General features: G+C 36.9%; 1 protein-coding gene across 1 annotated transcript in view; it reads left to right on the top strand.

Moving 5' to 3' along the window:
• Positions 1-14,617, top strand: part of PIK3C2G (phosphatidylinositol-4-phosphate 3-kinase catalytic subunit type 2 gamma) — a 172,038-nt gene that overhangs the window by 21,686 nt on the left and 135,735 nt on the right. The window contains exons 8-9 of the mRNA XM_042779210.1: positions 4,670-4,786; positions 9,615-9,648. Coding sequence (XP_042635144.1) covers positions 4,670-4,786; positions 9,615-9,648 — 151 coding nt within the window. The remainder of the gene's footprint in view (positions 1-4,669; positions 4,787-9,614; positions 9,649-14,617) is intronic.

Genomic DNA, 14,617 nt, shown 5'->3' with positions numbered 1-14,617 from the left:
ATTCTCATAATAAAACTTGTTTTGAGGTTAGGAAGAAAGTGCTACAGATTTAAAATATCAAAGGTGACTGTTTCTAAGTGTCAAGGAACTTGTAAATTAAACCCAAACCCATAAACTTGTTTGGGATGGCAATGTAATACCTGGAATTAGTAGAGGTATAATGCATTATATGAATCTGCAAAATTTATCCCTGATTTTGCAAACCCCCAAGCCTGATGTTTACATATTTAGTATATATATATGCAAACATGTGGTGGTTTGAAGGATTGGGTTTAGTCAGCAAAACTCCCAAGAGCTTTATTTTAGAGCATTGTGGGCTGCCAGCTGAATGCTGCATGTGGAAGGAAAAATGTTTTAGGAAATCTTCTCTGCTGTCCAATGTTTTAAGGACAAATGTCAACAGGACAAATTGAGTCATACCTCGGGACAAACCACATGTTTATTTGATCTGAATTCCAAGCTGGCATGATAACTGATTTGATCTGACTTTCAAGTTGGCATGATAACTGATTTTCTAGGGTTTAAAACTGGAAAGAACAAAAGATTTATAAAAATCAAAGAATACTGATGTAGCATGGAGATATTCCAGTGCATCGCTTCCAGAGTTATAACTCATTATGCTAAATTATGGATTTCTTTGAAATAAATGTTACAACCTAAAATGAACATTTTCCTTCAGAACTCTGTCACCTACATTTAAGTTCAGATTTTAATCTCCCTGGATATTCTTGATCCAGTAGTATTTCTATTTTGAATAGCCAGAAAACATACATTTAAATACAAATTTTATACACATACACACATATATAGAAATGCACATAAACATACAGACACATGCATGAAAACATAAATATATACCAGTAATATATAATATATATAAATACATTATAGATATAGATATAGATATAGATATAGATATAGATATATAGATATAGATATAGATATAGATATGCACAAACATTTTACATTTTGTGCAAATCTTTGATGCTTTTTCAAAATGCAGAATACAAATGTAGAGGCTGTTGAACTGTGCCCAGCTACAAAAGTAAAGCTCTGGGTGTGATACTGTGCAGGTATTTGCTGAATTTTCCTCTGTAAGCATCATCTCAAAGGGAAGTGTTTCATGTATAAAATGTGATGCAGTCATAACCATTTGGAAAAGTTAAGTCCCCAAGCTCAAATGCACATGTATATTTCTTTACTGAAGTATACCCACCAGGGTAGTTATTTACATTCACTTGAAATTTTAGGGCCTAAAGTAAGAGGATTCTAAATTCAAAAAAAGCCATAACCTCAACATTAATGAGACTTTGCAATCCACCCTCTGCAACTGACGCTGTACAGATATTCCTCAGACCTACAATGAAGCATTCCTAAATTTGTTTTTGCTAAAGATTTTTTACACTGAGTAAGCAATTTCTTGAAACCATTAACTTTTTATAATGGGAAGGAAGTACATTTTTCAAATATTCATACCATCCAACAAATGTGTGTGTGTCTAGAGCTAGATTCCTCTGTGGTTTATTTTTTTTTAATAGGATTTTTTCTACTCAGGGACACTCACCAAAAATTGATCTGAATTGCTTCAAAGAGCAGGATTGCAAGTCAATGATGTATCCCATATCATGGATATTTTCATTCAGAGGCATCAGTGTATTGAGATTTTTCAAACCTAGAATCATGAAGTATGATTTACTTTAATTAGTGACTCAAAAAACCAATGGAGCTCTAATGTAATGAGTAATATTCACAAGTAGGTAGGAAGCAAAGCAAAAAATGAGAACCCTTTATTTGATCTTTGGATCCTTCTTTACTTCTTTTCTCTAACTTCTGAGTAGATTGCTTAAAGAAGGTCTAAAATTGGGGTCATTATAACTGGCCCTTATGCCAAGGAGTAATTCTGTCACTTTTCCAAGCTATTGCCATTACTGGGATTGTGGTTACTCCTCTCTAATTCGCCACAATCCACCCTCAGCACACTCTGGAATTTAGGACACTGGGATGCTACTCACACATTGTAAATTAAGGTCACACTTAAGTGCTGAAGTTCTGTACTCAGCTGCAAGTTCCTCAAGCATTCAGTTTTAGCCAGACACACCTGGAGATCCTCATCTGAAAAAAAAAAAAACCATACAAATTTGCACGTTTCTACTTATTTGCAAATTTATTCTTCCATAGATATGGGGATACTAGTACCTTTGACTTATGGGACAAGCCCACTGTCATTATTACTCTAATTAGTAATAATGGTAAATATATGGAAAATTAATTTTGAGATCGATAATGCCTCTATAAAACAAAAACTTAAAAAGATAATAATGATGTCTGGCACAAAGGTGGGATTGGTGCTGTTAGGGTGGAAATGTACGTTTTGAAATGTAATTCTCAGACAATATGTGCTGTCAAATAAGCAGCCAATTGTGATTACACTGATGACTACTTTATATGCACTTCATTTTGAAATCCATTGAAAATGGACTGTTACACTGTACAGAGAACTTTGTAAATTTTTTATATAGAGTGTAGAAGTTCTAGAGTGAAATAGCTTTGGTTTTGGTCATATAAATTTTTGAAACACCAAAATATTCTTCTAAGGTTCTGCTGCATTTAAATATGTAGAAGGGGGAAAACATTACAAGCTGTTGACTGTAGTTCTTTTGGAATTTCAGGAGACATAATTTTTTTATAAGAAATGAATCTCCATCTCCCCTTCTTTGGGACAAAATCAATGTCATATTTCTAGACATGAAAAAAAAAACTCTGTACATGATAATATCCCAGCAGAGAAATAGTGTGGAAGAAGTCAGCATGTGTAATATTCAATATTACACAATTTTATGTGCTTACTTCTCTTCATCTGCAGTATGATCCTTAGAAGTAGCTACCATAAAAATTAAGTGTATGGTAAAGTAGCTTCTATAAAAATTAATACTTTGAAAGTTTATCTATAAACAGGACAGCATATTAAACAGAAATGGATACATTCCTCAAGACACCAATTCTCTTTATGGAATAGCACTTATATGTATGTACAAAAATATATAAAATGTGGGTGAGTTTAGGTTTTTGTTTTTGTTTCATTTTTCTCCATCCAGAGAATTGTTTCTCTACTCAAGGGTTACTTTTGTCCGTCTATTGCTTGTTACTGCTCAGAAATTATCCTGCGTAACTGTATTTATAGGCACAAAATTCCTTGTTCTAGTACTAAATCTCTGCTTGTGAAGAAGAAAAATGCTACATTAAAACTTATTTAAGTCAAACAAAAATTGGAATAATATTTAATATTAATTAGAAACTCTAGATAGTATTTTTATATATGTACATACACATATACTCACTTATTTCTTCAGCAACTCAGAGTCAAGAAGCGTTTATAATGTTTTAGAGTTGTCAGTGTCACATAGCAAAGCATTACCACTGAGCAGTCAATCAACTTCAGCCCAAAGAAGAGTCTAAAATTCTTAAGAGCTCACAGTGAGCCTTTTCCTCTCTAGAACCTGCAGTGTGAAAAGGTGTTTCTGTCCTTAATTATTAAATAAAAACCCCAACAACTTAGGTTTAAAACGATCTGACCACCAGATATTTGTGGATATTTCATGGCATTCATTCCTGCTTCAGTTCTGCTTGAGCCAGGTAATGTGGAATTAGTAAGCCAAATATATTTTTATATTTATTTGCAATAATGACAGATTTTATCCTTCTCTGTACAACCTGTGCATAGACCTTAAGCCTGAAAACAAAAAGCTCATCTTGGTACAATTTTAAGTTTTTCAGGTGTGAAATGCATGATTTAGAGAAATGGTTTTATGGGTACATCGACATGCTATAGTGCACTAAAAGGAACATTTATCAGTACAGAAACATGGAGAATATTTATAGGGGAGCTTCTGCTTATTCAGAGAATGTGTTTTAAGGTTTAATGAAGTGATATAACCCTGCAGAAAGCCCATGGATTTTTATTTATTCATTTATGTCCTGAATATAGAGTACTTGATATTTAAAGATTGTGTTTTCTTCTTTTGGGGATCCTTTTTTTTTTTTTTTTTTTTTTGTAATTCTCCAAAGTTTTTAAACTTGATTTTTTTTTCATATTGCAATATTTAAATATTAATATTTAAATATAAGATTCTATAGTTTTAGCTAAATATATAATTTAGCAGAAAGCTAGTTGCAGAAGTACTCAATCCACAGGTGTCAGATTCTGCAGCCTCCCACACAGTATCTATTTTTAGGAGGAGTGTGGCTGTTTTCCAGCTCTCACAGAAATGGGTGGGAGACAACAGTGAGGATAAATTCACAGAATCACAAAACCTCATAATGCTCCTGAATCACTTGGTTTCAGGTCCCCCAGAAGTTTCTTTACAGTGCTCTTACACTCCTGGAGTTCAGACAAACCAAGGCTTTCCCTTAAAATCAGTCTTTGATACCAAATTTGTTGTAATTTTGACCAGCACACATTTTGTAGGAGGTAACTGGACTTCAACAGAAACGATGCTATCCGTAGGAAAATACTGGTGATTTCAGTGTAGCCAGACTAAACCATGGTGGTTGAATTTTGCTTGGAAGGGTAGGGTTTTCTACACCCACACTGCCATGAAGTTTATGGTATTTCTGGTAAATGTTATGTGTCTGCTGTTTCATTTTTCCCCCTTTTCTTTCCTATAAACAGAATAATGTTGATAATGTGATTGAAGCAGCTAAAGCCATCTGCAGTGTCCTCTGTTTTGTGGAAACCAGAGACATTACTGATGCAGTCAGGAAACTCTGTGCTTTGGTGAAAACACAGGTAAAAGATGCATGTTCATGTCCAATTTTTCTCTTTAAAACTGGAACTTGAATGGGTATCACTGATTTTTTTGATTGATCAAGTCCATTTTACTGTCCACTACATGTGTTCCCTTTGAAAAGTGTTGGGTAGAGGTACTGTAAAAAAAAAGAATTTTGGCCATGTGTGATGTGACAGAAGAGCAACAGAAGATTTGCCACGTGTTTAACTAGAACTGATATTCTCCTCCAGCTCTTTCTTGTTCCTTCTTTGCCACATCACCTATTTACCAACTCGTGATTTCAGAGTATTAGGTTTTCAGATACTTAGTACAAGCTGTGAATAAGTTTAAAAAAATCTTCCAAAACTGTCATTTAAATAGTGATTTTTTTTCAGATTGAAATGACCCTACTATTTATGCAAAAGACTAGCAGCATCGTACAGTACTGATTTTATCTGAAATGCTCTTAAAACACTGTGATGGGTTTTCCGGGGGTTTCTGTATAACTGTGAACTGGGACTTTGAAGGGCAGTATCCCTTCTCAGTTTGGTCATCAGCTGCTTTGGTATGACCCTAGATAAGTCACTGTGACCTGATCACATTCATCATTTGGATTTACAGTGGTGTAACTGTGAGTCATAATTTTTTTTCACACCCTAAGGAAGTTGCCTCTTCAAAAAAAAAAAAAAAAAAAAGAAAATAAAAGAAAAAAAAGAAAAAAAAGAAAAAAGTTCTTGAGGAATTCTTTGCTGTCCGTTCATGGTCAGTCTTTCTCACAGCAAATCTATGCCAGACTGAATGTGATGCTTGCATTTAGACCACTACCTGCCTGCAAGACTTTTATCCTTTCTCTTTATTGCTGGTTTTGTTTTGCTTTTTCTCATGGCTTGTGATATAAGAACACCAAAGATTAGAAGAACCATGGTAGCTTTAGGGTTTTTGGTTTGTTGCTCAGACCTGACCAGCTGATTCACTTAAGTGACTTCTCTTGCTTCCCTACTTGTTCATGCTTCACTGCAAATCTTGCCTGTGTATTATCCTAAATCTTTTAATATCTACTTCGGCATCAGTTATTAGAAGTCACTGTTGGAGGTAAATTCCTGCATAAATTAATCTGTGTTGGCACACATTTTATCTGGCATGATGTGGAATCAAATAGAAATAAGAATATCAATTTAAGAAAAGTTCTTACTGGATATTAGAGGACAAATGTAGAGAAGGCTATAGAGGAAGTAACAAGGGATACATGTGACTTTTTAGTTAAAGTCCAGACTCTCTGAAGAGGTGTCAGGATGATCAGTGTCTTGTCCTTGAGACAAGTATTTTCTCAATCCAGAATCTTTCTTAAGAGATAGACAAAGAGCTGGGTCCAGTTAAAAGATAGAGAGGAAAGTAACAGAACATTTTTTTTTAGAAAGGAATTAGAGCAGAAGAAATGTATTGGGACTAATTTGTTAAAAACTTTTTTTTTTTTTTGAGGTAATAAAAATTTAGTATATTTTTTTCTTTTAGTGGTCAGGTCAGCCCTCTGAACCTAATGTGTAAACTGCCTCTTATATTGGCTTATATATCCCTTGGTCCATTTTCAGCCCCATCCTCTTTGAATTTGAGCAGAGAAATAGGTGCAGTGGTCAAAGAGATAAATCAGTTCCTATTAGTGTGGCTCATCCTAAGCCAGAAAACCCCACATGCCATGCAGAATTACATAATGGGATAAATCCCAAAGAGCACAGGCCATCTTTTTCAAGTCTTAGGTTTTTTGTGGATGTTCACGTTTGCTTCTGCTCTTCTTCAGAGTCATTGTCCTGGAAATATTTATTTCATTTTCAAGATGAAGTGGCTATTAATAGGCAAATAATTTAATTATGATCTGATCTATCTTGCTGTAGAAAGAAACAAACAAAAACCCTCTGCACCAAATGTTTCCTGTTTGCTATTGCTCATTCTCCAGCATGCCAAAATTTCCAACTCCACTGTACAGGCTGTCTCCAATGGTTACAGGTTCTCCTAAAACAACTTCCACACTCTTCCTCACATAGAGGGAGTAATACACTTCCCTTTTCCTGTTTTACCTGTTCAGATTTTGAGCCCTTCAGAGCAAGGAGCAGCCCTCCTTACCTGTGTGTGCAGTCTCCAGCACAGCAGAATGCAGGTCCTGGCCGTGCTCTCCAGGGGCTGCAGCTGAGAAGGGATCATGATGATAATGATACTCTTTGCTCCTCTGGAATGAGCAAAATGATGTTGCTCCTCAGCAGCCTCTTCTGAATGTTAGAAAGATTGTGTCCTGATTGAACAGTCTTAAATATTTTTCTGTCCTAATATTCAGTAAGAAGCTGCTTCACATATCTCTTGACTACTGACTAGATTGTCACTCATGCTTTAAAGTTTTTAAGTTACTGAGGTTTTGTTCTCTTAATGCTGCCTTTCAGGCTTGGTTAGTTGAGCTGGTTGTCTGTCCCTTGAAGCCTTCCTGCAAAAGCTGCCTGTGACCTTTGCTGACACCCCTGTCCTTCTGACTCCCTCTGTGTTGGAGCAGACCTGACTAACAACTGACTTCAAACAAGTGGAGGGGAAAAAAAAACAATTTCTGCACCAGCAAATGCTGCTGCTGGCTTTCTATTCCTTTGAGAAATAGCTTCTAGGACAATCAATAGACCTCAGCAATCTAGAAAAGATTTGGCTTTGATTCCATAAAAAGCTTCATCTTTCTCAGCAGCTGAACTATAAATGTCATTAAAGGAGTAAAATATATTCCTGCATGTTTTGTAACTTGAACACTGTCCCATTTTTTGAAAATAGCCATTACACATTATATAAAACTACCTCACATGTAGAATATAAATATAACAAATCAGAGTGCATGTCTATTTGTCAATATTTATACAAAGACAATTGACCAGCTTTCCTGTCCGTAACAACCCACGTAGTGAAAATTAGTACTCAGCAGCCAGTTATTCAATGGAGTACCAACTCCCCCAAACCCCTTTTTGATTTCAACTCATATTGAATGGTAAGCTCATTTCTTATGTGAATTTTGGGTACTGAAAAAAATATGAAATGCTGCAATATTACGGTATTTTACCATATTGCTTAAATTGTTTCTACTATGTTTGTCAATGCAGTACCAAAATATTTTGTTCAGAGGAAGACAGGCTTTTTTCAGATAAGCAGGTAAACTGCCCCACAAATTAAGTGACATTTTTGAGGCTACCTGTTATATCTCAAGCACTGCAGCAGTACTCCCCAGCTAAGGAAGACGCACCAGAAAAACATTCTAACTGCTTTTTCACAGGGTTTCCTGATGCTTCAGTGTGATATATGGTGTGGTTTTGTGTGGAATATATTTTAACATGTCCATTTGGCACAAGTGCACACAAAGCCTCAGGGAAACCACTGCTTACTTCTTCCAATGTAAATTACACAGTTTGTATATGCTTGTTTATTTCTGTCTGTACATGTGTGCTTGCCTACTTGGAATAAAAAATCTAATGTGCTTCTATTTAATTCTGCTTTAAAAACAAAAAACAAAACCTAAGAAACTTACTTTCAATCTCCTGCCTTTAATTAAATTGTACTTATTACCTCCTTACTGCCTCCTCACTGCCAGTACTGTGCATTCCTGTACTGTGGTTAAGAGATTATGAAAGCAACTGGCACCAGTGCTGGTTTCTCCATAACTGATTGCATCTCTCTGTAAGTGTGATTTTTTCGGTCTCTAACCAACTTAACCCTGGGATTTTCAAATCCATTCAGAGGAGGTTCTGGGCCTGATGCACAATTAATGTTTTTCATCTCTCCTCTTTTTTTTCTCATTCCTTTCTTACAGAAACTCACAAAAAAGTCCTAGGAGAACAAATCCTGCCAGAACAGGCACTAATCCACTATATATTAAGCATGCTATACTACGTTGAAATTATAAGTGCTGTGCCAAAAGGTTGTTTACTTTCCAAAATTTGAGGGAATTGAACAAAGTTCTCTGTTCCCATTTGTCTCACTGCATTATGAAGATTGTGAAAACATAATTCTCAGTCTGGATGCTGCTTTTCTCCCCTCAAGTAAGCATTTGACTGCTTCTGTTCATCTTCACCAGACAAATGCTGGCAGCTCCAAGCTGGGTGCCAGAGGGACATTGTATATCCAGCATTGTGTTTCTTCTGCCACCTCTGCACACATTATAATTTTTAAGAAGCATCATGCTGAATACATGTGTACTAACACAAAACATTCTCAGCCCACTGCTAAGCGATTAATGACTTTAAAGGGCAGAAAACCTTACAGGGATGTGGGTTCAAGCAGTGCAAGCCACAGGCAATACTGAAATGCAGAATTAACCTTCCAGTCTCTCTGGTCAAGATTTGCTATTAATTTTTGTGTTGTTTTGGTCGATGCAAGTCTGATCATAGACTCATATAATCATGGAGTATGCTGAGTTGAAAGGGATCCACAAGCATCCTCCAAGTCCAACTTCGGTCCCTGCACAGGACATCCCAAGAACCCCACCATGTGCCTTATGGAGTTATCCAAATGCTTCCAGAACTCTGTCAGGCTTGGAGCTGTGGCCACTTCCCTGGGAAGCCTGTTCAGTGCACATTTGAGAAGTGCTTCTTAGTACTTTGATGTGCCCAAATACTGTCAGGTCTTAGGTGGTTTGTCTGAGGTGGTAGAGGAAGCAGGGCCTGGAGCTCTGAATCCCAGTCATGTCTTGGCACCATAACATTAAGTCAAATCTAAATCCTTTCTCCTTTTCACTGTATTTTCCATGAGTGCTACTCCTACAACCATTATAACTTCTACCTGCTCTTTTCCGAAGTGACTGATTACTTTTTCCCTCTGATTTTATCTTCACAGAGCTCTCTTCAAAGTGTGGAAACACCAGGCAAAGGTAGAGTGTTATTTTTATTCAAGAAGTATCCTCACGCCTTTTGCTATTTGTTTGTTTTACTGAAATGCTCAAGTGGGCACACTGAAGATGTGTACATGTTAAGGTATATTAAGAGGCAATTATGATAAGTTGAAATTCAAGTGATCTAAAAGTATAAATAAAACAGCATTTCCACAGAATAAGCTGGAGACCCAAATACAGAGAATGAACAGCAGAGTGAAAGAACTGAGTGCAGGTGGTGGTGGTCATGGTAGTTTTTAATCACAACTTTCCATGTGGAGAAAAGGGAAAATAATGAACTTAATGAAAGCCTGAAAAAGTGTTTTTCTGTATGGCTTTTCCATCTGACCCCAATAACTTTCATTCCTCCCTCTGTAAGCTTTAGCTCTTTGTGATCTTTTGTTGTATAAAGAGTGTCTTGTCTAATGATAGACTGTCATAAGAAGAGTGCACCAATTATCAGTGATGGACAAAAATATAGACCCTTCCTTTTTAAACTTCCTCTGGCTCAGAGGTGCCCAGTGCTGTCAGCAGCTCTCAGACCAAGGGATGAGCAGGAGTCTGTTCTGCCATGGCTTGGATTCCAGCAGGGAACAGCCACACCAGATGCTGCTCTGCCCCTCTGAGGCTGCCCAAATGCAGCCTGGGGATAATGCATGGACACCATCCAAGGGCTGTGTCTCTCTCCACTCTATTTGAGGAATAAATGGCCCCTGAGATGCTCTTCTCCTCTCTTTTTTCTGTTTACTTTTCTCCATCGCAGTGTGCTCAGAGAGGCAAAAAAAGGTGAATCAACTGCAGTGATTTCAGCAGTCCTTCACACAGTTGGTTCAAATGCAGGTTTTCAAATGCCAGGCTTGTTTCAACATTATTCAACTTCATGAACAGCAGAGAAAGAAACCAGCAATTCAAATTTTTAAGCAGCTAGGAAAAGCTAAGCAGCTGGAGGGCCAGGAGGGTGAGGAGAGAGCATGCAGGTGCAGAAGGGAGAAGAAGGTAAATTCAGTTTGTAGGACTCTCCTTTCTTGGATGTATTCCTTTTTCCCAGGTGTGTTTGTTTTGTTGTTTTTTTTTTTTTTAACACCCTTAATGGCAGCTAATTGCTCATGTTAAAAACAATCAATAGTTACTAATAAACATCTACCTTAGAAATATCTTCCTCCATATACTGCTCAGAAAATGTAATTGGAATGGATTTAAAACACTCCTCTGATTACAGGTATTGCCAAATTGGAACCTTATTGAATCAGCAGCTCTCCCAAAGAAAACTTCATTTATTGAGTAACAGTGAAGGAATCAGTGTTTACTCTCTGCTTCCCTGTACCTATTTATTTATGCCAGGAAATCTTCAACCGTGAAGATTTCTCTGTTTATTTTTGGCACACCCTGATTTCACAACAATTGCAGAATCCTTTTAGTAGTGTAATATTAGAAACTGCAATTTAATGATAGCAAGTCAGAACTTGCCAGACCATTAGTCACTCTGTGGAGAAGCCTGCATTCAAATTGTCCAAGGTAACCAAATTTCCAATTGCTCTTTGCATGCAGTGATACACATTTCATATATGTTTTAACATGCTACATGCCTTACATCTGCAACTAATAAATTAAATAAATAGGCTAAAAGTCAGCAAAATATTTGAAGTCAGGCTGGTGAGCTAGCATGTCAAAGCTGGTGTTAAGAACATGTCTGAGAAAAACCAAGTGTGAGTGCAATGACCAAAACTGATCTGTAGGAGCCTAGGTCTGAACTCCCAGAAGTGGGGAAACCATATTACATCTTTTGTGGTCATCACAAGTTTTCCTTAGTCCCTGTCTTCTCAGCTCTCACCACCATGATAATGCCATGGGGCCTCCCATCCTCTGATCTAGGGACACTGATCTTGAGAGGAAACCAGGTGATATTTTCACCTGCTGAAGCTGGAAGTAAAAGCCACATAAGTGGTGAGTTGTAAACTCCTGCCAAATTCACCTTTGTGTTTCCTTTTCTACCTCATTTGTTTTCCACCCTTTTTTTTACATCATTGTGCTTAGCTGTCTAGGATGGCAGGCATGCAAAAATCTGCAAGCCTGTGACCCAAAATTAAAGGAAAATCATAGCCTTACCTCAGTGCTGTTAAACCTTTCCAGATCTCTGGGAAGTTAAAATCCACGTGCTCTCCTTCATCAAGCAGCACATTTGCAGGTGAATTTGCAGCTCAGAATTGACAGCTGAGGACGAGACAGACAAGATTTCTTATTTATACTATTCCTTTCTGTCTCTCATATACATTCATGTTTATCTTGAGGAAAACAGGATCGAGTTGTAACAGCAAGAGCAGCAATCAGTTACTCCCAACTAATAATTGCTGTTTCCTCTTTTTTCCCCAAGAGATGGTTATTACCCTGAGTATCATAAAAGCGTTTTGTTTATCTGCATTATAGTTTCTCTCTACCACAGAAGAGAAAAAGATAAAGGATACTATTAAAATTAAAGCCTTACTTAAATTGTTTAGAAACTACTTTAACCTTGTTCTTTAATAATAGATTTTCAGAGGTTTATTATTAGTCATTCACCATGGACTAAGCAAGTCAAAGACTATATTCAAAATATCTAGCCTTGACTTAGTGTTCCAATAACAGCCTCTGTTAACAGTGTTATCTTTGTAGAACAATTTATGTCACTGCTGTGAATAAAGCAATACTTATCCACATTATGCCTAAGTCTGGATCATGTTCCTTTTCTTCTCTATGAAGTCCTTAGAAGATTATATTCAAGTTTTAGTGCTCAAAATATTTCCTTTATTTCTTGTTGAATGGGAGGAACTGTAGGCATTTCTAGACATTAGCACCTTTCTGCAGCATCAAGTGTTCACAGAATATAGTGATTACTCATGTTAACAGAGATCTAGCATTGAAGATTGCTGCAATCCAGAGTATGAAAAGGCTGCAGGCTGGCACAGACCTGAGTGTGTGTCCGGTTCTCAAAAGCTGATGAATTAATGTTATTCTGTGTTTACAGCCTTGCTACTTGGGGCAGGGATCTCACCAGATCAGACATAATGAGCAGCTTTCAGAATTTGGTCAGTAATTCTTTAGGACCCATGCAGAAGTTGTGGTGTGCACCAGGAACTGATGATATTGAATCTGATTATACTGATGATGTTGAAACTGATGATACTGAACTGATGATTGAATGATATTGATGATATTGATATTTCCAAGCGAAATGCTGGAGTTGTTATCTTTTAGAGCTTATGCAGAAATGTGATGCTTACAATACATGTACAGGAAAAAAACTCTTTTCTGAAAGATTTTTATTCCTATAATTTCATTTTTCTATGTGTCTCCTGCATTATTTCCAAACCTGAGCACAGATTCTCACCTCTAAGTTGTTGATTTGTTGCATCCTGATATACTGACCCTATAGCTAGAGAGTTTTTAATCAAGAGCAATTTTTAAATAACTACAACCCTCCAGTTCTTCACAAAAAATAGACAGACGTTATCAAGGCATTATAAATCATATAGGACCAGAGACAATTCTGATACTAGGACAGCAGGAGATTCTTAAGTTGCTTTCAAGAGATAATCCATAGGATTCTTCAACTAGTAAGAGGAAACAATCCAGTAAATATTGGTGCTTGGAAACTGCATCTGATCAGTAAATATTGGTGCTTGGAAACTGCATCTGATCAGTAACAGCCTTTTCCTTTACAGCCTTTTCATGTTTTGCCTCTTTCTTATTACAATAGTGGTCTAATGAATGCTGCTTAGCATTTAACCTAAAGATTAAGTGGTTTTTGGTTTTTTCTTTTTTTTTTTTTTCCTGTAGTTTTGAGTTTGGTGCTTTGTGTGTGTGTGTGTGTGTGTGTGTGTGTGTGTGTGTGTGTGTTTCCTAAACTGTATTCAGGACCTTGCTCTTTCTTTTTTCTCTCTGAAAATAAGTTGGAAAGGAAAAAAAATTTTAAAAATCTTTCAAAAGAGTCATAAGCCTTCATTCCAAATTCTGTTCAACCAGATTTTTGTCATGTTTTATCTGGGGAAAATGTGTATAGCTCCAAGAGTGTTTAACATGTATTGAATTGACATCATCTGCTGGTATAGTAACAGCAAAGTCCCTCCTCTGTTGGAAGATTTGGCAATAAAACATGTGAATTGTAATACTGGCCTGAAAAGAAAAGGTAAGTGGGTTTCTGTAAGGAATATAAGGAATAAGCTACTATGTTCCTTACCTGCAGGTTTATCCACTAACACTTTCAGGATTGTGAGGATTGTTCTGCTTCTCACTAGGGGAACAATTCATTCCTTCAGACCTCCTGCACGAATCTGCCAGAAATAAGCATGTCTGGCAGTTGTGGTTAAAGTTCACTTCCCTTGTTCTCATTTCTGCAAGTCAGATTCCTCCTCACCTTCGGTGGGAAGGTGATGGCAAATAATTTCACACCAGAAATAAATCAGGAGGTTTGAGTTTTGAGATTACTGACCTTGGTCACAGTACTCTTTGCAATGTGGTCCATTCATTGTCTCTTACACACTGGGTATGCCTGGGACGCCTTTCTAGAAAATAGGTTTTGATGTAGTTGAAACCATGGATCTGCTGTAGGAAGTCCATGGGCTGAGCTTTGTAAATCAGTGAAACATCAGTCCTTTCTCAGCTGAGATTTATTAAAAGGCATAAAAAGCAGTAAAATTTCTCTGGCTTCATGAATGGGTGTTATAATTTCAGCCTACCATATCCTATTCAGCACTTCATTAAAATACAGTGAGAAAATGCTGACCAAGTTTTGTGAGTAATGGGTGTTTACAGACTACCCAAGTTATTTCCCTCTAATTCAGTTAATTGCTGCTGGTCCTACTGACTGAAGGATGGGGGTTGGGAAAGGGTTGATTTTGGCACACAAACCATAGACTGTTTTACAAGTGAGAGCTAGCAAGAATAAAAAATTCATGTTGAAAAAAATCCTGGAGCTGCAGACCAAATCATACTT

The sequence above is a fragment of the Catharus ustulatus genome, chromosome 4 (genome assembly GCF_009819885.2).
Source record: "Catharus ustulatus isolate bCatUst1 chromosome 4, bCatUst1.pri.v2, whole genome shotgun sequence".
NCBI classification, from domain to species: Eukaryota; Metazoa; Chordata; class Aves; order Passeriformes; family Turdidae; genus Catharus; species Catharus ustulatus.
This window is presented reverse-complemented; position numbering and strand designations above follow the sequence as displayed.